Raw genomic sequence first — 21782 nt, 5'->3', positions numbered from 1 at the left:
TTGAGATGCTCACATGCTCTCTTAATCTAACAATGTTGTCAGCCTGAATTTGTTTAGGCCTAGATTTGTGTGATCCAAGGTGATCAGTGAGGCAGTATAACCTTGACCTAAATTAAAATGTAAAGAACATGCAAAGATTCTGGGGCAGAACCTAGCTCTTACTTATGTACTTCTAGCACCTGATATACCTACTAAAAAGTCCTCACCAGATATTTGACAAGAGAATTAAAAGCTGAGTGTTGAACAAATGCCTTATTTTCTATTTAATTTTTCCAAGATATGAAGAAGAAAATTTTGACTATAAAACACTCTTGGATTGTATTAACTTGTTTCAATTTAGCTCCCATAAGATTACCATCTTATGTTTAAACCAACGTGCTCCAGTCTGTAGAGAAGTACAGAGTTACCTAGGAAGCAACTAGAAGGAAGAAAGAAGAGTACCATTGAAAGATTAAAAGTGACCAATATTAGCAAGCCAGGAAACGTGTGATGAATAAACTGTAGTTTGCAACAATATTGTCTATGGGTTTGTGGGACATAATCTATTAAAAAGTACTTGATAAATTTATAACACTATTTTTTCAAAGGTATGATTCCCAGTTATTGGTGGGGACTGGCCCAAGACCCCACTAAAATAATAAGTAAATAAATGTGTAACAATCAAGACTGGATGAGTAGCCAACAAGAAAGGACACATTTCTGGAACTTTTCTAGAGGAATGGCATCTGTGGAAGAAGGATGGAGTTGTAGCTCCCAGCCAAGAAGGAAATACTTTCTAGGTGAATTTATTGGGGTGACATCAGGTAATAAAATTATATAGGTTTTAGACGTACAATTCTGTAATACATCATCTGTAGATTGTGTTGTGTGTCCACCACCTCAAGTCAAGTCTCACTCCATCACCATTTCTCCCCCTTTACCCTCTACTACCTCCTCCTTTCCCCTTTCCCTCTCGTCACCACCCTACTGTTCTGTCTATGAGGTTGTTTTGTTCTGTTTTGGTGTGTAACCCCTCACTTTAAGAGGGGAATTAACACCCCCCACCCTTGTAGAACTCCACAAAGGCTCAGGCCTCAGAAACACCAGTCAAAATGGGAAATGAAGGAAGAAGGAGGCATAAAATTAGAGGGATCAACTGAGGTCTGTACTGGGAAAGGAGGATGGCTGCTCTGCCCAGGCATTCCTCCCCAGGGCCCAGGAGGATTCAAGCATTAAAAAGTCCCCAGAGAAAGGCTTACCAGGCTATCAGTCCTGAGACATACATAAAACTCCCAAGTTGCTTTTTAGCGACACAGATAATCAAGGTCATCAGACATTTAAGGGGACTTCCTAGCATAAAAGGATAAACAAACAGGAAAGAAGAGAGGCCCGGGAAAAAGAAGCAGCAGTGATGATTTTAAAAAATATTTTTAAATATTGTTTTAGTTCTTACTAAAAATCTAAAACAAAGCAACAAATCCTAACCCTCAATCACTTTCCTAAAAAAGGCACTGCATTTATAAAAATAAAAATAAGAGGTTAGGAAAAAGGAAAAATCTGTGAATAAAGAACTCTTGGAAATTAAAAATTTGAGAACTCAAATATAAAATGCAATTGAAAGGGTTGTAGATAAATATTAAGGAAATCTTTCAGAAAATAAGATAAAATACTAAGATATCAAAATATTAGAGGGGGGGAAAAAGAGATTTGGAGAAGCCAAGCAGTCTAATATCATATCAACAGAAGTTTCAGAAAATGAGAAACAGAAATGGTAAGAAATTAGCAAAGAAATAATAGACAATTCCAAAGATCTGAATGAAGGGTCTGAGTCTTTACCTAGAGCAGCAATTTTCAACAGGTGTGCTGCAGGAATTTTTATACCTATTTTGTCAAAGGCACAAACCTCTTTTCCCCTTAGACTGTCAAATTTAAAAATGACAACAGCCAACACAGTAATAGCCATCCAGTGTGAATGAATCAAAATTATACCTTTTTTTTTTTTGGTCCAATCAGCAAAAAATTGTATTTTTTGGTGTGCTGCAGAACTTTAGTAATTAGTTGATGTGTGCCATGAGATTCCTGATCTAGAGCAATGCTGTCCAAAAGACCTTCCCATGACAATGAAGAAGGTCTGAATCTGCAGTATTCAAGAAGGTGGCTCCTGGCCACATGTGGCTATTAAGGAACAGACATGTAGCCACTGGAAAGAAAATATTTTATTTCATTGCATTTCACTTCAAAACAAACCCAATCCATTAGGAATTCTTGTAGGTTTTACCTTACAAGTAGATTTTCAATTTCTCTATTCCTCACCATCTCCACTGCTCAAGCTACACTCATCTCTTACCTAGAAAATTATGACACTCTCCCTATTTCCTTAATATTATTTTTAAATAATTATTTTTAAAATAAAATGCATTAAAAGAATTTTTAAAACAGCTTTAATGTCACATTAAGTTCATACTATTCAATCATAATAACAAAAGCAAATAATTATTTTAAATTCTAAGATCACAGTACATTTGTTTCTGGGTTTTGTTTTGTGTTTCTTAAAAGAAAGGTATACTGAAATTAATGTGGCTTTGTAGCAAACTGCATTAAAATCCATTTAGGTCTAAATAAAGAAAAATACCACTTAAAGTATCTCACAAGCGAGAGTATTATTCCAATAAACAATATAATTTTCCTAAATCCAAACACAAGGTATTACTAGAATGAATGCAGTATTATAACTAACAGAGAAATGTCAGATTCACTGCTGTGCCATCTTGAGCTACTTGGAATCTATCTGGCTCTTGTTTACTCTCCCTAAATATGAAAGAGACAAGTTATCAATTATAGACCACAAAACACCTCTTACAATGAGAAAATGCCAGTTTAAGTAGGAATTAAAATAATTCATAGAAGTTTCCGTTCAACTCATAACTACCTGTATTTTCTTTGAGAATCATAATTATCACAACCTAAAAAATTTTCCAGCTTTAAAAAACAAGGTAATGCCCGAAATTTTTTGTTTTAAAAACATTTAGAAATGAAATACATTAACGTTAATTTTCTGGCATTTGAGATCTCTAAATTAATCATCTGAGCAGTCAAATATTTAGCAGCTAGAACAGGCTAGCTTCCCTCCACCCCCACCCCCCAAGTTAGAAGCAGGGAGGCAATCAGACTCCTGCATGTGTCCGACTGGATCCACCCGGCACGCCCACCAGGGGGTGATGCTCTGCCCATCTGGGGCATTGCTTTGTTGCCGCCGGAGCCATTCTAGCACCTGAAGCAGAGGCTATGGAGCCATCCTCAGCGCCGGGGCCAACTTTGATCCAATGGAGCCTTGGCTGTGAGAAGGGAAGAGAGAGATAGAGAGGAAGGAGAGGGGGAAGGGTAGAGAAGCAGATGGGTGCTTCTGTGTGCTCTGGCTGGGAATTGAATCCGGGACTTCCACAAGCTGGGCCGATGCTCTACTGCTAAGCCAACTGGCCAGGGCCATAGGCTAGCTTTTTAAGAATCAAGAATCCTAAAATGTCCTGACCAGGCGGTGGCGCAGTGGATAGAGCATTGGACATGGAGGACCCAGGTTTGAGACCCCAAGGTTGCCAGCTTGAGCGTGGGCTCATCTGGTTTGAGCAAGGCTCACCAGCTTGAGCCCAAGGTCGCTGACTCGAGCAAGGGGTCACTCGGTCTTCTGTAGCCCCCCAGTCAAGGCACATATGAGAAATCAATCAATGAACAACTAAGGAACCGCAATGAAAGAACTGATGTTTCTCATCTCTCTTCCTTCCTGTCTCTCTGTCCCTATCTGTCCCTCTCTCTGACTCTCTGTCTCTGCCACAAAAAAAGAAAAAAAAAGAATCCTTAAATGAACCATCTCTCTCTTCTCTACCACCATCCCCCCACATCCCAAATAGAAAAACTCCATACAATGCAGATTTAATTCTTGAGTCCCAAGAACATAATTTGGCTTTTCCCCACATCTGCTTCATATAATTGCAATCATTTTTCATTTTCCAGGAATGAATCTTACTCACGGCATAAAGACCTGAAGAACAGTGTGACATTCCAAAAACAGCATAGGACTGGGAAGTCATTTTACTTAGTACCTACTTAAGCTGCAATTCCTTTCACTACCTCAGTGCCTTGGTTCCCTTTAAAAAGGAGGGATGTGGCCCTGGCTGGTTTGCTCAGTGGATAGAGCATTGGCCTGGCATGTGGATGTCCCAGGTTCGATCCCTGGTCAGGGCACACGAGAAGGACCAACTGCTTCTCTCCCCCTCCCCCGACCCTTCTCTCCTTCTTCCCCTCCTGCAGACAGTGGCTTAGTTGGTCTGAGCATCAGCCCAGGCACTGAGGATAGCTCAGCTGGTCCAAGAGTCAGCCTCAGGTGCTAAAGATAGCTCAGTTGATTCAAGCATCAGCCTCAGATGGTAGTTGCTAGGTGAATCTGGGTCTATCTCCTCTCCTCTCACTTTAAAAGAGAGAGAGACAGAGTACATAGAATAAATAATCTTCAAGGCCTCACTCTAGTTCCAAATTATAGCTTTTAAAATCTTCAATAAATCAATGCCTTTGTCAATGAGAATAAATTTTAACTGTTCATTACTAAAATATACAAACATAATCCATCACCAACTTTAACAATCATCAACAATTTGATGTATTTGTTACAGTAATTCATGATATATACTAGCCTAATTAAGTTATTTAAATTAAAAAAACTACAGAGCATGCTAATTGACTTTAATAAAATACATCTGGGCAATGAGTTTAAAATTTGATTCCTGCCCCCCCTCCCCAACAGAGGGAACTTTCTATGAAGTACACTGGAAAGACAAGGGCTCCAACACAAAATGTTTAGAAAAAGATCCCTTTCCTACAAAAAAAAACTATTTCTGTCAGAGAATACCTGTTATATTTCCACCTACACTTCAGTCATATGGGCCCCTAGGTTGTTTAAAGAGATAAGTAATACTTTCCTTCCCTTCTTCTTTCTTTCTTTCTTTCTTTTTTTAAAGATTTTATTTATTGGTTTTTAGAGAGAGGGCAAAAGCATAGTTGTTTCACTTTAGTTGTTCATTGACTGCTTCTGATATGTGCCTTGATAGGGAAGCCCGGGGTTTCAATCTGGCGACCTCAGCGTTCCGGGTCAACACTCTATCAACTACGTCACCACAGCTCAGGTCTTTTCTTATTTCATGACCATTTGTTGTTTCCCGTTGTTTTGCCCAGTTCTTAGTTTTCTCATAGGAAACTATTCTCTACATACATCGCCTGCCAACCAGACTGTTCCTTCACTTGTAAATGGCAACCCTACCAATGGTGGCAACCCTGACACTCAGGTCTAATTTAGAGTCTTTGAGTCTTAAATAATTTCATTTCTTACTGCTTAAAGGCTCATCCTACCCTGTCAGAGTGGGTTCAACTCCACATATGTGTATGTGTTTATATATATTCTTATGTTAAGCTGTGAAATTGTTATGTTGCTAAACATATGATCATTATTTCCTAAGTCTACCGCTAATATCTTTTACTAAATATCAAAACATAATGCTTAGCCTGACCTGCGGTGGCGCAGTGGATAAAGTGTAGACCTAGAATGCTGAGGTCGCCGTTTTGAAACCCTGGGCTTGCTGGTCAAGAGACATACGGGAGTTGATGCTTCCTGCTCCTCCCTCCCCCCTTCATTTTCTTTCTTCCTCTCTCTCTCTCCTCTCTAAAATGAATAAGGTCTTTAAAAATATAAAATGCTAAAATTTCAAAATCCATTTAATAAGAAAAATCTAAATGAACAGCATACAAATTTCTATTGTTAAAATTGAAATTGTCAGTTTAAATAGAAATTTATAATTTGCTCACCACTGTATTATAAGGTATGTCTGTAATATATGAGGTTAGCAAGCTATTTCACATGTGTATATATCAATAAATAACTGGGGAAAAGGTTAGCAACTGAATTAATTAGGGCTCTATTTATAATTATACTATCAAAGCTAATCTAAGGAAAAGCTAAATGCTCTAGTGAAAATTCCAAGTCTCATTAGTATGGTGCCAGAAACTTTAATTAAAACAGAGCAGCTCATTTAAATGATTAGCTTTGATAATTTAAGCATGAATAGAGGTCTAATTTACTAATTTGTTGATCATTGTCTGTTATGTGTATTAGATGGTTTATCAGATACTATATACTAATGATGTCTCTGAGAAGATAGCAATATTACCACCTGGTTAGACAACACAAGTCATGAGCTGTCACCATTCACTTCTAAAGTCACAACAGGCAGAATATGTCAATCAGCCAGAAATATAAACTTCAAGCTACATTTTTGCAATACTTTGCTCCATAAAAGGCAGTGGATGATTAGACAACGGTATTAAAATCAAAACTATCAACTAATTTCAAAACTAGAGCTATCTTGAAGGAAACCCTGAAAATGAACAGATAGGTCAAAATTGTCTTTTATTTGAAAGCTAAGATATATAGATGAGAACTATTTCAAAACGGATACATCACAGAGGCATAGGTGTCAACTCTGAGATAAGTCAATGTTAATTTCTTTATTTTAGAAAGAGAAAGAAAAGAAGGAGGGAAGAAAAGGAGGGAGAGAGGGAGGAAAGAAGGGAAGAAAGAAAGAAAGGAGATGAGAAGCATCAACTCATAGCTGTGGTACCTTATTTGTTCACTGATTGCTTCTCATATGTGCCTTGACTGGGGGGCTCAGGCTGAGCCAGTGACCCCTTACTCAAGCCAGTGACCTTGGGCTCAGGCCAGCGACCTTTGGGCTCCTGCCAGTGACCATAGTATCATGTCAATGATCTCATGCTCAAGACAGCAACCTTGCACTCAAGCTAGTGACCTCGGAGTTTCAAACCTGGGACCTTAGGTTGCCGCTCTATCCACTGTGCCACCACCGGTCAGGCGATATTGACTTATTGAAAGGTGATCAAAATTACTGACTTATAAGCATCTCATCCTCATTATAAAGCACCACAACAACAGAACCACTGCAACAACAAACCCTGCAGCTTCCTAAACTAATCCTAGACTTTTATGGTGATACTTTGAAATTTTCTTTCTATGTATTATTTATAAGCACTTTTATTCTAACTACTTCATGATGAAGCCCATCTTAAATGGCCAAAGCTTTGCTCTGCACCAGTATTGGCATTGCTGGTTCTGTGTTAAATGAAAGTTTTTTAACGTGGTAAAATAATACCTACTTAGGAAGAGTGAGGACTTCTCTCTCAAGATTAAATGACTGGGAAGTATAATGAGAAATAAAAAGGTCTTTGTTCATAACCAAAAACAAGAAAAAGTAGGCCCTGACCGGTTGGCTCAGTGGTAGAGCGTCGGCCTGGCGTGCGGGAGTCCCGGGTTCGGTTCCCGGCCAGGGCACACAGGAGAAGCGCCCATCTAGTTCTCCACCTCTCCCCCTCTCCTTCCTCTCTGTCTCTCTCTTCCCCTCCCGCAGCCAAGGCTCCATTGGAGCAAAGTTGGCCCAGGCGCTGAGGATGGCTCTATGGCCTCTGCCTCGGGCGCTAGAATGGCTCTGGATGCAACAGAGCAAGGCCCCAGATGGGCAGAGCATCGCCCTCTGGTGGGCATGCTGGGTGGATTCTGGTCAGGCGCATGTGGGAGTCTGTCTGACTGCCTCCCCATTTCCAACTTCAGACAAATACAAAATAATAATAATAAAAATAAAACAAGAAAAAGTCAACCTAAGAGTAAATTTATTGAAAGGAAGACGCTCCAGACTTTACAGATGAATATTCAAAAAACAAATAAAAAAGGGAGGGAAGGGAAGAGGGAAGAAAAAAAATAAAATACTGAAGATTGTACCAATTCCTAAATGAGAGGTTTAAAATATTTACAGGGACAGCCTGACCAGGCGGTGGCGCAGTGGATAGAGCATCTGACTGGAATGCGGAGGACCCAGGTTCGAGACCCCGAGGTCGCCAGCTTGAGCGCGGGCTCATCTGGTTTGAGCAAGGCTCACCAGCTTGAGCCCAAGGTCGCTGACTCAAGCAAGGGGTCACTCAGTCTGCTATAGCCCCCCCGGTCAAGGCACATATGAGAAAGCAATCAATGAACAACAAAGGAGACGCAAGGAAGAATTGATGTTTCTCATCTCTCTCCCTTCCTGTCTGTCCCTATCTATCCCTCTCTCTGACTCTCTCTGTTCTGCTACAAAAAAAAAAAAAAAAAAAAAAAAAAAAAAAAAAAAATTACAGGGACAAAATTCCCCAATTCAAAGCTATATATTTAATGTAATCTAAATTAAAACCCAAGAAAGGCTTTCTTTTTGGTGAGAGAAGGGGAAGAGTTCAAAAAGGTAGTCTCAACTCCTAGTAGAAAAACCAGAGAATATCCTCCCCACCCCAAACACACATACTGAAACTGGAAGAAAAAAGAGGAGTAAGCGAGACTTTACAGTGTTAAATTAGAATATTACAAAACCTAGTAAGGAAACAGACAGGTGTGGATAAAAATACAATGTCCAGAAACAGATCTCAGTATAAACTAAAGACCTGCATGTTACTCAGAGGCTAGATCATTAAGTTATTACACCAAGTGAACAAGCTCATACAGGGGAAAAACAACCCAAGGAAAAGTTCTGGATCATGCCAAAATTAAGCAAAGCTGAACCATTGGAAGCTCAGAAGCCAAGAATTAACTTTTATTGTTTCTCTTTGCATCTCACCTCCCCACCTCCACAGCTGTCAGCAGAAATGGAAGGATGATACAGCGCTATTATAAAGAAGTAGGCACTTGATAAGAAAGCTATTATTTTATTTAGTGAGCCTACAATAACATAATAAAGAGTATGAAGACGACTGGAATTGTCTATAAGCTGGCCCAGGGAAGGCGGGCACCTTGGCCCTCGCCCCTCACACCAGGAACCAAGCGGGAGTGGGAGAGGCTGTGGGCACCACGACCAGACACAGGGTCTGCCTCCTCCAGGCAGTTGAGGACCTGTGCTTTGCTACATTTGAGGAAGATAAACAAAAACCCATGGTCTTAAGCATGCAAATGAGAATACTCTAAAATTTTTAAGTAGCAAAAATGTTATACAATAGGATCAAGTCTCCATTTTGGGTGTCTCAACCCAGGGGGAGAGCTGAGGCGGGAAGAAAGGTTTCACACAGTGACATAACTGAGCACCACACCTGGGGAAAAGCTGTTCCAGGTTTCCCCAACATGCAGCCTCCCGCCATTCATCCCCACACGTTCAATATGAATGTTCCGAAAAGCTAAATGTTACAGTAGCAGACTTTGCATAATGAAATTGGAAATAATTTCTTTAACTTTTCCATTTTCCATACTGACCATGTACTTCATCTGTCAAAAGAAAATGGAGGCCCTGGCCGGTTGGCTCAGTAGTAGAGTGTCAGCCTGGCGTGCAGGAGTCCCGGGTTCGATTCCTGGCCAGGGCACACAGGAGAAGCGCCATCTGCTTCTCCATCCCTCCCCCTCTCCTTCCTCTCTGTCTCTCTCTTCCCCTCCTGCAGCCAAGGCTCCACTGGAGCAAAGTTGGCCCGGGTGCTGGTGATGGCTCTATGGCCTCTGCCTCAGGCGCTAGAATGGCTCTGGTTGCAATAGAGCAACGGCCCAGATGGACAGGGCATCACCCCATGGTGGGCGTGCCGGGTGGATCCCGGTTGGGCTCATGTGGGACTGTCTGACTGCCTCCCCATTTCCAACTTCAGAAAAATACCAAAAAAAAAAAAAAAAAAAAAGAAAATGGAAATATTATAAAAAAGAAAAACCGTAATATGAAAGACCCTCTCCAATTCAAACTGTTAAACTAACAGCTACATGTTCTCATCCCACATAAGAGTAATCTGGTTACCAAGGTTTCTAGCAATAAAAGAACTCACAGTAGGGAGAAAAATAAGACATTTTTCTGTATTGTTAATGTTAAAGAAGTTATTTTAAAAGGCTGGAAAAAAACAGCAAGCACATAAACCATTCGTTTTGTAAGATGACTCATACAAAATCACTTTGTACAACGACACACAAAAGTTCCCCTAATGCACTGAGAACATCAAAACCTGCAATGTGGTAAAAATAGTATTTTCCTTGTCAAGGTATTTTTCAGTGTTGCAAGTTAGTCATCATTTGTGAATCTCATGCCTCAAAATAGAGGCGACCACTGTTTTTGGAAAAATAATTTCACTCGAAGAACCCAACGACAGCCTGACCAGGCGGTGGCGCAGTGGATAGAGTGTTGGACTGGGATGCGGAGGACCCAGGTTCAAGACCCCAAGGTCACCAGCTTGAGCGCGGGCTCATCTGGTTGAACAAAAAGCTCACCAGCATGAGTCCAAGGTCGCTGGCTCGAGCAAGGGGTCACTCACTTTGCTGAAGGCTTGCGGCTAAGGTGTCGCAACAAAAAACTGATGATTTTGCTTCTCATCTCTCTCCGTCCCTGTCTGTCCCTATCTATCTATCTCTCTGACTCTGTCTCTGAAAAAAAAAAGAAAAAAAGAAAAAAGAACCCAACGACAACTGAAAGTACTTACTCATATACTCATAGCTAAACAGCAATATCAAATGTTAAGAGCTCAAGGGTGCAAAGAACTGACTTCCAAAACTAAGGAACAAACAGACCAATGATTAGAGTCCATTATTCAGTAATCAGCATTTTTTTGTAAAGTACAAAACTTGAAAAGACCTTATAAAAACTTTGGCATGTTGTTTCTGACACATATTATGAACTCACTGGCAGGCTAAGCCAAAACACCACAAATGGTATCAGTAAAAAAGGTGTAGTAAGGAACTCCATAAAGCGAAGAAAAAACCGGCAAAATTCCCATAATCTGCTTTCTTGGAATTTGGGAAACTAAAGCTTGCAGCAACCAGGGGAGCACCTAATCAAGAAAAGCCAGGCCTGGCCTGTGGTGGCGCAGTGGATAAAGTGTCGACCTGGAAATGCTGAGGTCGCCGGTTCGAACCCTGGGCTTGCCTGGTCAAGGCACATATGAGAGTTGATGCTTCCAGCTCCTCCTCCCATTCTCTCTCTCTGTCTCTCCTCTCTCTCTGTCTCTGTCTCTGTCTCTCTCTCTCTGTCTCTCCCTCTCCTCTCTAAAATGAATAAATTAAAAAAAAATAAATTAATAAAAAAAAAAAAAAAAAGAAAAGCCAGGAAATCTCAAATCTCACCGTAAGAACCGTGAGCTTGTGGTATTTTAATTGACCCCAGCCCCTCCACCTGAAACAATCTCCAGGACAGACCATATGTTGGGCCATGAAACAAGTCTCAATAAATTTGAAAAGGTTAAAGTCTTAAAAATATGTTCCCCAACCACAATGGAATGAAATCAGAAATCAGTAACAGAAGTAGGTTTGGATAACTCACCCTATATATACTTCCTTTTCTCTAATTTTACTACATATACACCCTAAACATTATACTAGAGGTTCTGGCAAGGGCAATTAGGCAAGAAAAAATAATAAAATGCATCCAGATTGGAAAGGAAAAACAAACTATACCTATAGATGGCAAGTCTGTATAAAAATGTCCTAAAGTAGCCACAAAAAAATCTATCATGGCCTGACCTGTGGTGGCGCAGCGGATAAAGCGTCAACCTGGAAATACTGAGGTTGCCGGTTCAAAACCCTGGCTTGCCTGGTCAAGGCACATATGGGAGTTGATGCTTCTTGCTCCTCCCCCTTCTCTCTCTCTCTCTCTATCTCTCCCCCTCCTCTCTAAAATGAATAAATAAAAAAAACATTAAAAAAAAAACTTACATTGTAAAAAAAAAAAATCTATCAGAGCTTAAAGAGCTCAGCAAGTTTTTCTAGTCTACACTAAATAGTACCATTTTGGAAGTTTTACTGGATTTACTGAGATTTTCTTATCAGTAATGCTCTTTGGAAATATCTAAGTAGCTTCAGATAAAAACTCAATGTATCTTAAAATGCTTAGTTGAATAGTCAATTCTCTGTTCAACATTGTATATTCTGACATTTGAAAATCACAGTATCCTTCTCTATCAACTGCCTTTAAGAAATCACCACAACTAGCCACAGGAGAAAGAGGACAGAACTTGGAACTGGCCACTGGAAGAGAAAGCCAGCTTCCACAGAACGTTCTAGTTAACAAATTTGTATCATAATTAACAAATGTAACTTAAACAAAAAGATAAACCACTAAAAAACATTGCCCCAGGTTTGATTCCCAGCTAGGACACACAGGAGAAGCTCCCGTCTGCTTCTCCACCCTTCCCCCTCTCCTTTCTCTCTGTTTCTCTCTTTCCCTCCTGCAGCCAAGGCTCCACTAGAGCAAAGTTGGCCCAGGCACTGAGGATGGCTCCATGGCCTCTGCCTCAGGCACTAGAATGGCTCCGGTTGCTGCGGAGAAACGCCCAGATGGGCAGAGCATCGCCCCCTGGTGGGCATGCCGGGTGGTTTCCAGTTGGGTTCTCTCAGTCAGGTTCTCCCACAGACATGTGGGAGTCTGTCACTCTAACTCCCCGCTTCTCACTTAAGAAAAATACAAAAAACAACAACAAAAAAAAACATTGCCCCAGATTAGATAGGACTAAGCTACTCCTCAAATCAGTCAGACGTGAAATGTTCCAAAACAACAATAAAACACTCTAAGGGGCTTCATGTTTCAATAATAACCATTCTAAAAAGACCGGGCGGTGGCACAGTGGGTAGAGCATGGAACTGGAATGCCGAGGACCCAGGTTCGAGACCCCGAGGTCGCCAGCTTGAGCACGGGCTCATCTGGTTTGAGCAAAAGCTCAGCAGCTTGAACCCAAGGTCACTGGCTCGAGCAAGGGGTTACTCAGTCTGCTGAAGGCCCGCGGTCAAGGCACATATGAGAAAGCAATCAATGAACAAACTAAGGTGTTGCATGTGCAATGAAAAACTAATGATTGATGCTTCTCATCTCTCCGTTCCTATCTGTCCCTGTCTATCCCTCTCCCTGACTCTCTCTGTCTCTAAAAAAAAATAAAAATTAAAAATTTTAAATAAATAAATAAAAAGTCTGGAATATCCCACTAAGGGGTAAGGATTAAATTCCAAGAAAAGATCAGCTTTAATAGACTATTAAATTCAAGAAGATCTGTCCACTATTATCAAATCAATAAATACTGATTTTTTTCATAATCGCTAACCCCCCAAAAAGATTTTAAAATGGAAAAGAAAGGCATTTACCTCTTCTAAGCTCGGGAGCGAAGAAGAAGATACTGTTCGAGATGACAGCGGGTGAAATGGCTCTTGACCAATAGCATGTTGATGATTCTGAATCTGTACAAAAGGGTTCTGCGGTGGCCTGTGAGGCAGTGGAGGTAGGCCATAGGGAAAACCCGGCCCCATCAGGGGATTCTGTTGTAAGTTAGCAAAAGTCCATGCTCCGTCAGGTGCCAGGTATTTCAAGGGAGGGGGGGCAAGGTGTTCAGACGGCAATGAGAAAGGTGAGCTGAATATCTGGGGCGGTAGACGCTGTGGAAATGCCGGGCTGTTGGCTACTTCAACATCTCTGCTGCTGTCACTGAAGTTAGAAAAGTGGCTACCATGGTCTGTACTGGAGGGGGGGGATGGGACTGCTGGTGGGCTCCTGGCCTGGATTTGTCTGTACTGCAGAAGTCTTGACTGAGGTGGTGGCATTTCAGCCAGTTCCCGTGCTTCACTCTGTTCACGACTGGACAGCTCTCTGAGTAAGTCCTGAAACCTACACAAAGCCAATGAGACAGGAGAGAACAAAAGAAAGGCTCCGTCACATTAAGGAGAGCGTGGTCAACTGCGTGTGTGATTTCTATAAGCAAAATCATAACACATAACTTGAACAAACATTAATTCATCTCAAATATAAGCATTAACACTGAACAGATTCTGAACTGAAGACACTATACATGTCCAGATACCTGATTTCTTTCTTTTCCCTCTGTATAAAAAACACTGTCCTTGTCACTACATGCCTTTGATAACTGGCAGTGACAGAAAGTCACCGTAATGGTGGACCTTGTTCATCAGGGATTAGGAAACACATCGATGCATTCATGTGACACTGGCCATAAAGACAAGTTTAGAGTCAGCAGTAAACACTCAAATACCTGTAGTTAAAGAAGGTAGAATTCTGTGCTACTAGAAAAAAAATAATAAATTCATAATTTTTAACTTTTAATCACTAATTTACTTCTGCCTTCATTCGTTCTTTGTAAGTATTACTACTGAGTACGAAAAAAACACTACTGAGTAGGATGGTATGCTTCTTTTCAGAAGAGACCACAAAGAAAAGGACCACATTAATTTAAAGTCCACGGCAGACTGTCCAAGCCTAGATTTACATAAACTGTATCTCTGTATTTTAGGGCCAATCAATAGAAATGTGTAGCATATGCCCAGAAGGCCAGCATCCAATTTCTTTGGGACAGTATTACAACTTGAGGCCAAAAGGACAACATTTAAGAAAGAAAGGGAAAAAACGGGTGAGTCTTGTTCTAGAGGCTGGTGGTAGCTGCTGAAATACCTTGAGTCTGTTGTTTCAGTTTCCCCTTCAGCGCTGCTGGGCAGCTTCCAGTCCGCCCTCACTGGCTGCTGGTGCAGCCCGAGGGGCGGCTGAGGGAGATGCTGCAGGTGCGGGTGAGGGTGGTGATGGTGTGAGTACGGGATGCTGCCCTGACTCAGATAGGCGTGATGCTCGCTCCACTGCTGTAGCCGCACTTGCTGCTGCCTTAATGTTTCCAGGGCTACACTCCCATGCATACGGTCTGCAAAAGCATTTGTGAAAAGTTTAAGTTTTCATACATTTAGGGCTTCCAGTTCCTTTTTTTTCAGGTGTCTTTATAACCAGATTGTCTCCACAAAGCCAAAGAAATGGCTATAGTTTGAGTTTTGGAGAAAGCAAATGTTTTCTGAATTTGCAAGTAACCAGAGTTATGGTAATGATAATGATGACTCTTTTTTTTTTTTTTTCTGAAGCTGGAAACGGGGAGGCAGTCAGACTCCCGCATGCGCCCGACCGGGATCCACCTGGCACGCCCACCAGGGGGCGATGCTCTGCCCATCCGGGGCGTCGCTCTGTCACGACCAGAGCCACTCTAGCGCCTGGGGCAGAGACCAAGGAGCCATCCCCAGCACCCAGGCAGTCTTTTTGCTCCAATGGAGCCTCGGCTGCGGGAGGGGAAGAGAGAGACAGAGAGGAGGGGGGGTGGAGAAGCAGATGGGCGCTTCTCCTGTGTGCCCTGGCCGGGAATCGAACCCAGGACTCCTGCACACCAGGCCGACGCTCTACCACTGAGCCAACCAGCCAGGGCCATGATGACTCTTTCTTAGCTGGCATGGACAAGATGCTCAGTATTTTTTAGCATCTGGAACTAGATTAAATAGATTCTGATGATTACACTTTACACTGACTGGTTTTTGCTAGCATTGTTTAAAGAAATGAATCAATACTGATCCACATTTATACTGCACAGTACATGTCATTTGAAGTAAATAATCTCTGAATTTGTCACCTTCATCAGTGACAGGAGAACTTACCCAAAGCCTCCCCTCTAGGCAATCCTGAGGGGTTCTCATCGGTGAAGTTATTGAGGTGTGATGGAAGAATGGGGCCAGGCTGAGCCAGGGCCCGCAGGGGACTGGGGCCTTCCTGCAGCATGGGCGGGGGCTGCTGCTCAGGGGCCACAGCCTCTGCAGGGGGGGACTGCGGTCGATGGGAAACGGCATTATTAAAAAAAGCACTGTTGAGCCCAGGCTGATAGGCAGGAGAAAGCTGAGGAGGGTGCTGCTGAGTCAACGGATTCAATGGATTCTGCTGCTGGGCGACCTGGCCGGGCTGGGGCGCCATCTGATTCTGATTTGGCTGTTCGGGCAAATTATTTTGCTGCTGAGTTAGCAAGGCATGCTGCTGTGGGATTGGAAATGGGGGTCTTGGTAGCTGGGGAAGGGGGTGAAAATGACGGCTGGGGATTGCATACTGTGCGTGGGGAGCAGGGAGGGGGAGATTTATGTGTCTCGAGTTGAGATGGTCTTTGCGATGGAATTTGGTACTGGGATAAACAACACTAGGACGCGATTCAGGACTTCTGTTCTGTGGATTTGATTCCAATTCAATCTAGGGAAAAAATAAGGAGTCTTTTTTAACAGCAGAAAATCCGAGTCATGTGGCTTGCCACCTTTTCCCAACCCTAACACATCTTAAGGATGTCACACGTTCTTCTCAGTAACAGCAGGAGTGTGGGGTACCCAATCAATCACTTTCTGACAATCAAATTAGGGAATAAGTATTTTTTAAGTTAGGAAAGATAAAACAGATAAACAGCATATTAAATCTGAGTCATAAGAAGAGACACTGCCATTTTATTAGCATATCCACTTTAATTCCTTTAAAAAACATTACTTTTAATTTCACACTTTCTTCCTTCAAAGATAACCATTTATTTCTTGCTAATATAAATCATTAAAATGTGCTCTTTCCTTCTGATTTTATTGTTTTTACATATCTCTTTCTTCAAAGACAGCTATATTAATTTTTCAAAAAATCTGAAGGGGACAAATAAATAATTTACATGTCACCTTTGTATAGTCAGTTTGGTTGTCGATTTTTGCCATTAAATAATGACATTTATTTCTTTAAGAAATATTTCTGGAGGGTTTGCCAAGGGAATTGTGCCTGGTACTGGAGATTAAAAAGCAGTCAGAAGATTCAGTCTGCACCCTTGAGGACTCAGAGCAGGAGGGGTTGGCCAACTCTGGCCCCCAGGCCGTTTCCGGCACAACAGCTCTTCCTAGGTTTTACTGGCACACAGCCACACTTACTCTTTTACACACTGGCTATGTCTGCTTTCTCCCTGTATCAACAGATCTGAGTGGTGGCAACAGAAACCATATGACCCACAGAACCTGAAGATGTACGATCTGGTCTTTTGCAGAAAAAGTTTGCTAAGCCCTGCCTGAGAGTCCGGCAGAGGATACCAACATGTAAACAACGATGAGATCCTGGGAAAGTTAAAAGTGGTTTCACAGAAGCTACGGCATTTGAGTTGAATCTTGCACAAAGAGCTGCAATTTCCCAAGGAACGAAGAAGCATTCTCAGTTAAGGTAACATCTTACACAGAGGTGGAGAGAGGAGAAAGAATACGGCAGATCTGGAGAGCATAAGAAGTCCTGTGCACACAGAGCCATAGCTTCACTTGTTTATATATAGTTTCCCCCTTTTTGACATTGGAGGAAGCTGCAAGGCCCAGTCGTCACACATGACCTTGAATAATTCGATGTTTAGTACAACCATTTTTGTAATCCTGTAAGCTCTGACAAGTTCCAAAGGTTTGTAAGCTAGGGAGTACTGTCATCCTTCTGAAGTGTGAGTCTGATCATAAATGGTGACAATGTGAAAAATAAAAAATGAAATATAAGGCGGGAAGAAGCAATTTTTCTTTTCCATCTCTGTCAAAACACACAATGAGCTGCTTTGGCATATCAGTATCCATATAAGTTTCAATGTTGGCACCATGGGAGGAGAAGTCCTGCGTGTCTGGGCAGGAGCTGGGAGAAAACACTATGTGTGGGACGGGGTGGCGGCAGTTGTGATCAGAGGCACCTTAAGACTAAACCAAGAGCTAGAGCTGCTTCTGGGCCATAAGTCACCGAGGATTACATGCCTCACCAAAGCTCTCACATTAGACATGGAATTGGCCACTCCCAAGAACACAGAATAAGTAGCTTGTTCCTGAACTGAAGCTGGGTTTCAATGTGCCAATCAAGCCCCAAGTGCACTCTCATCTCTAATCTCTAGCTCAAGTGGACTGTCACTGTATTGCCCAGTAAGGCCCTGAGATTACCAGGTGTGTACACATTGTCTAGAAAGTGAAACGAGGAGGACGACAACTCTGTCCCACTCAGCCCAAGCTGCTGTGATGCCTGTTCTACAAATGTCTCTGAACCTGATTAAGGTTCTTGTATAAATAAACATTTGACCCTTAAATCTTGACCTTTTTAATGACTGGGGTATACTTTTTCAAGGACTGTTGATATGTACTCTCTGATTGCATGTGGGAGGCCATGACTAGATATCAAGGTTATCTGTGGATAAGCCGCTGCTTTAACTGCCACCTTCATTTCTGGCTTTCATGTGGACGGGAAGTCAGGCCACTGCCAGAGAAATTAAATCAAGATATGCTACTTTATAATTATGATGCTGCAATGGGCTAGGCAGGACAGAGGACTGTGAGGTCTGAAGGAGTCTGAGATGACTATTACCAGAATTAAATGATCGGTTTGCTCCTGACACTGAGTTCCCGACTCAAGGAGAGCTGGGAAACGTTCTTCACAGGACAAAGCATCAGGGTGGGAAAGAAGATGAACCCTGTCTCTCAGGCTGCCTAGTCTACTACCAGGGAAGGTTCATAACAGCAATCTAAAACCAGGACACAACAGACACTACCCCTCCTGACTCCAGCTGCTCTGACAGCACCTAAAATCCTGGCTCTTGGTTTAGTCCTAAGCTGCCTCTGATCACAACTGCCGCTGCCACTGCCCCGTCCCACGCACCGTGTCTTCTCCCAGCTCCCGCCCAGACACGCAGGGCTTCTCCCCCCACGGTGCCACCTTGTCCTCTACCGAGAAGTTCCCTGGCTGCCTCATTCACACGCAACTCCTCCTGCGGGCATGAAGTCTCCCAGCTGCTGAAACTGTGCATCAGAGCTGCTTCTGGGACAAAAGTAACCAAGCAGAGAGCAGCTGCTTAAAGCAAGGCTGGGGTTGGAGATACAAATTGGGAAGTCATTGTGCAGCGGGCATTTGAAATCACAGAAATGGACTGGTTAGTAGTAAGAAACCAAAGTATGCAAAGGGAAGTGTGGGGGCAGTAACGGAACCCTGAAAAACCCAAACTTAAGGACTAGGAACAGATGGAAGAAGGTGGACAGGAACTTATAATAGGGACAGAAAGTCATGTTAGAAAGAGTTGTGAGAAGTAGAAATGTATGTCACAGAAACTGAAAAGAAACAAGACGGTTAAGATGAAAGAAGTAGCAAGTGGTGCCAAACACCAAAGATAAGTCACAAAAGATGACAACGAAAGCCTATTCAGAACATTCAGTCCCTTCGAACGCAACAGTTTTGGTAAAATGTTGAGGACTGATACTAGCCTGTGGTGGTTAAGAGGCAAATAAAAGATGGGGTGGGAAGGTGAAGTTAGCCATTAGCTATAAGAAGATGAAGATCAGCCTGATCAGGCAGTGGCACAGTGGACAGAGCATCGGACTGGGATGTGGAGGACCCAGGTTCGAAACCCCGAGGTCACTGGCTTAAGTGTGGGCTCATTTGGTTTGAGCAAAGCTCACCAGCTTGAGCTTGAGCAAGGGGTGACTCAGTCTGCTGTAGCCCCCTGGTCAAGGTACATATGAGAAAGCAACCAATGAACAATTAAGGTGCTGCAACAAAGAATTGATGCTTCTCATCTCTCTCTCTTCCTGTCTGTCCCCATCTGTCCCTCTCTCTGTCTCTCTCTGCCTCTGTTGCACATACACACACAAAAAAAGAAGATGAAAATCAAAGAAATTGTTAAAAAACCATCTATCAATCAATTTACTTATAGGCCAACGAGGAAGAACGAACAACTACTGTAAAAAGAATCTAAAGCTAAATGAGAAGAAGGAATCAGGTCCGTGAACGACCAGAAGAAGAGATATGTTTTAATGGGAACTCCTTCTCTGAGACTGATGATAAGGAAGTAAGGATGTTCAAAGATGCAGAAAAGTGGTAAGTTGCCTGACCAGGCAGTGGCCCAATAGATAGAGTGTCAGGCTAGGAGGATGTGGAGGACCCAGGTTTGAGACCCCAAGGTCGCCGGCTTGAGCACAGGCTCACCAGCTTGAACATGGGATCATAGACATGACCCCTGGTCACTGGCTTGAGCCCAAAGGTCACTGGCTTGAATCCAAGGTCTCTGGCTTGAGTAAGGGGTCACTCACTCTGCTGTAGCCTCCAGGTCAAGGAACATATGAGAAAGCAGTCAATGAACAACTAAGGTGCTGCAACAAAGAATTGATGCTTCTCATCTCTCTCCCTTCCAGTCAGTCTATCCCTATCTGTCCTCCTCCTCCCATCTGTCTCTGTCACCAAAATAAAAAAAAAATTTTTTAAAAGAAAGAAAAAGCAAAGTGGTAAGTCTAAGGTGTTAAATTAGCCAGGTGAGACCCTGATGCTAACAGTCTAAGGCAAGATCGTCTCCCGACCATAAGGATACAAGAAGGTGGAAGATGATCGGGCATGAGAACTGCTGAGAAAACTGGGCAAAGGGAGTCAAGTGAGTGTAGAGATGGGAAAGCCCCACCCCGGTTCCCTGAGATCAGAAAACATCAATGTGCAGTGGCACTAATTCAGCCAATAATGTGATTTTCCCTTACTGGCCCGACAAGCACAAAAACCAAGAGAACAGATGAACAAAGGGATGAGGAGGCGATGAATACAGTGGCCCCAAGGGAGGGCATGTGAGGGGCTTGAGAAAGTCAAGTCCTTCCGTTGAGGAAGTTCATTCTTCCTCCTTCCCCATTCAGCTCTGCCCATTCTGAGACAATTTTTAATAACACAACTACTGGCTGTGTCTTCATTGACCAATGTGTATCATGGAAAGTCCTTAAATTCAAGTCCATCACCAAATCACAATTTGAGAAAAGTATAGATAGATTAATCATGTAGCCAAAGAAAAGGTGGAGGGAAAGGGTAACATGACCCACCGGACCACTGGGAAACAATAACCATAAAAATATACATAAAATGGTAAATGTTTTTTTTTTTCTAAACATTAAGATTCAAGGATGACCCATCAGACTAAACCCATCAGAGCAATGCATTCACTAAATGTAAGCAGCATACCTGTTTTGATTCTGGAGGCTTTTTCTCTGGTGTTCGAATCTTATTAATTTCAGGTCCAGGATTATTTGTATCACTTTTACCTAAGAAAATATTTTAAAATTCTTATAAATTGTCTCCAGTGGATGTTATATTTCCAATGACTACCTGATATTAGACAAAAGTAAAATATTTAAACATTTTCACCCATTATTATCAAGTTTTGTTCATAAATTTTCAGTGGCAGTTTCTCTGCAACAAAGAAAATTTATAAATATACCAAACTTTGTTGACAAGGCAAAAGCTTAATAAAAAGATAATCTTAAAACATCAAATAATTCCAAAGATAGTTGCCGAATCTCCAGGAATTTACCGTCTCGTTTTCTTTAACTAGACATAGAAAAATCTTGGCATTCTTGCTTATTTATACAGACTCAAAAATTTGGTCATTTACAAATTCAATTAAAAATCTAAATAATGTATTCATCTAATTCAGCAAAAGACCCTAAACTGAATTAAGATGTTCTGAAAAAAATGTACTTATACTATTTAAAAGTAATAGACAACAAACTAAATATAAGTGAAAGATAAACAGTAGAGCAGCAAAGGCAAGGTTAAAAATGGCACAATTATAACAGATGAAACTATTTCATGCACGCAAAAGACTTTTACTACGTAAGAATTAACAATTGGATATTTGAAATTCCCTGAGAGAATCCATGATTTGGGCTCTTGTTCAAAAGCCAGTCCTTTAAGAATGCCACTAAAACTGTAAGATCAATTACTGTGGCAGGAGAGCCTTACTACTAAACTTCAAGAAATAAGAACTACAATGACTGAAATAAGGGCTATACCAGCCAGAGCATATCAGAAAACGCAGAAGAAAAACTCAGTGAAGCTGAAGGCAGAGCAATAGAAACTATGCGAAATGACAAACAAAAAGAAAAATTATTTTTTTAAAAATGAAAAGAACATCTATGGGATATGGAGAAATTT

General features: G+C 41.9%; 1 protein-coding gene across 3 annotated transcripts in view; it reads right to left on the bottom strand.

Moving 5' to 3' along the window:
• The window catches only part of HELZ (helicase with zinc finger), a 193708-nt gene that overhangs the window by 19448 nt on the left and 152478 nt on the right, over positions 1-21782 (bottom strand). For all 3 annotated transcript variants that reach the window (XM_066235080.1, XM_066235082.1, XM_066235081.1), the window contains 4 exons: positions 20811-20890; positions 15470-16046; positions 14457-14697; positions 13142-13658 (listed from right to left, as the gene is read on the bottom strand). In XM_066235080.1, coding sequence (XP_066091177.1) covers positions 13142-13658; positions 14457-14697; positions 15470-16046; positions 20811-20890 — 1415 coding nt within the window. The remainder of the gene's footprint in view (positions 1-13141; positions 13659-14456; positions 14698-15469; positions 16047-20810; positions 20891-21782) is intronic.

The sequence above is a fragment of the Saccopteryx bilineata genome, chromosome 6 (genome assembly GCF_036850765.1).
Source record: "Saccopteryx bilineata isolate mSacBil1 chromosome 6, mSacBil1_pri_phased_curated, whole genome shotgun sequence".
Classification (NCBI taxonomy): domain Eukaryota; kingdom Metazoa; phylum Chordata; class Mammalia; order Chiroptera; family Emballonuridae; genus Saccopteryx; species Saccopteryx bilineata.
The sequence above is the reverse complement of the archived record's forward strand: the minus strand, read 5'-3'. Positions and strand labels throughout refer to the sequence as shown.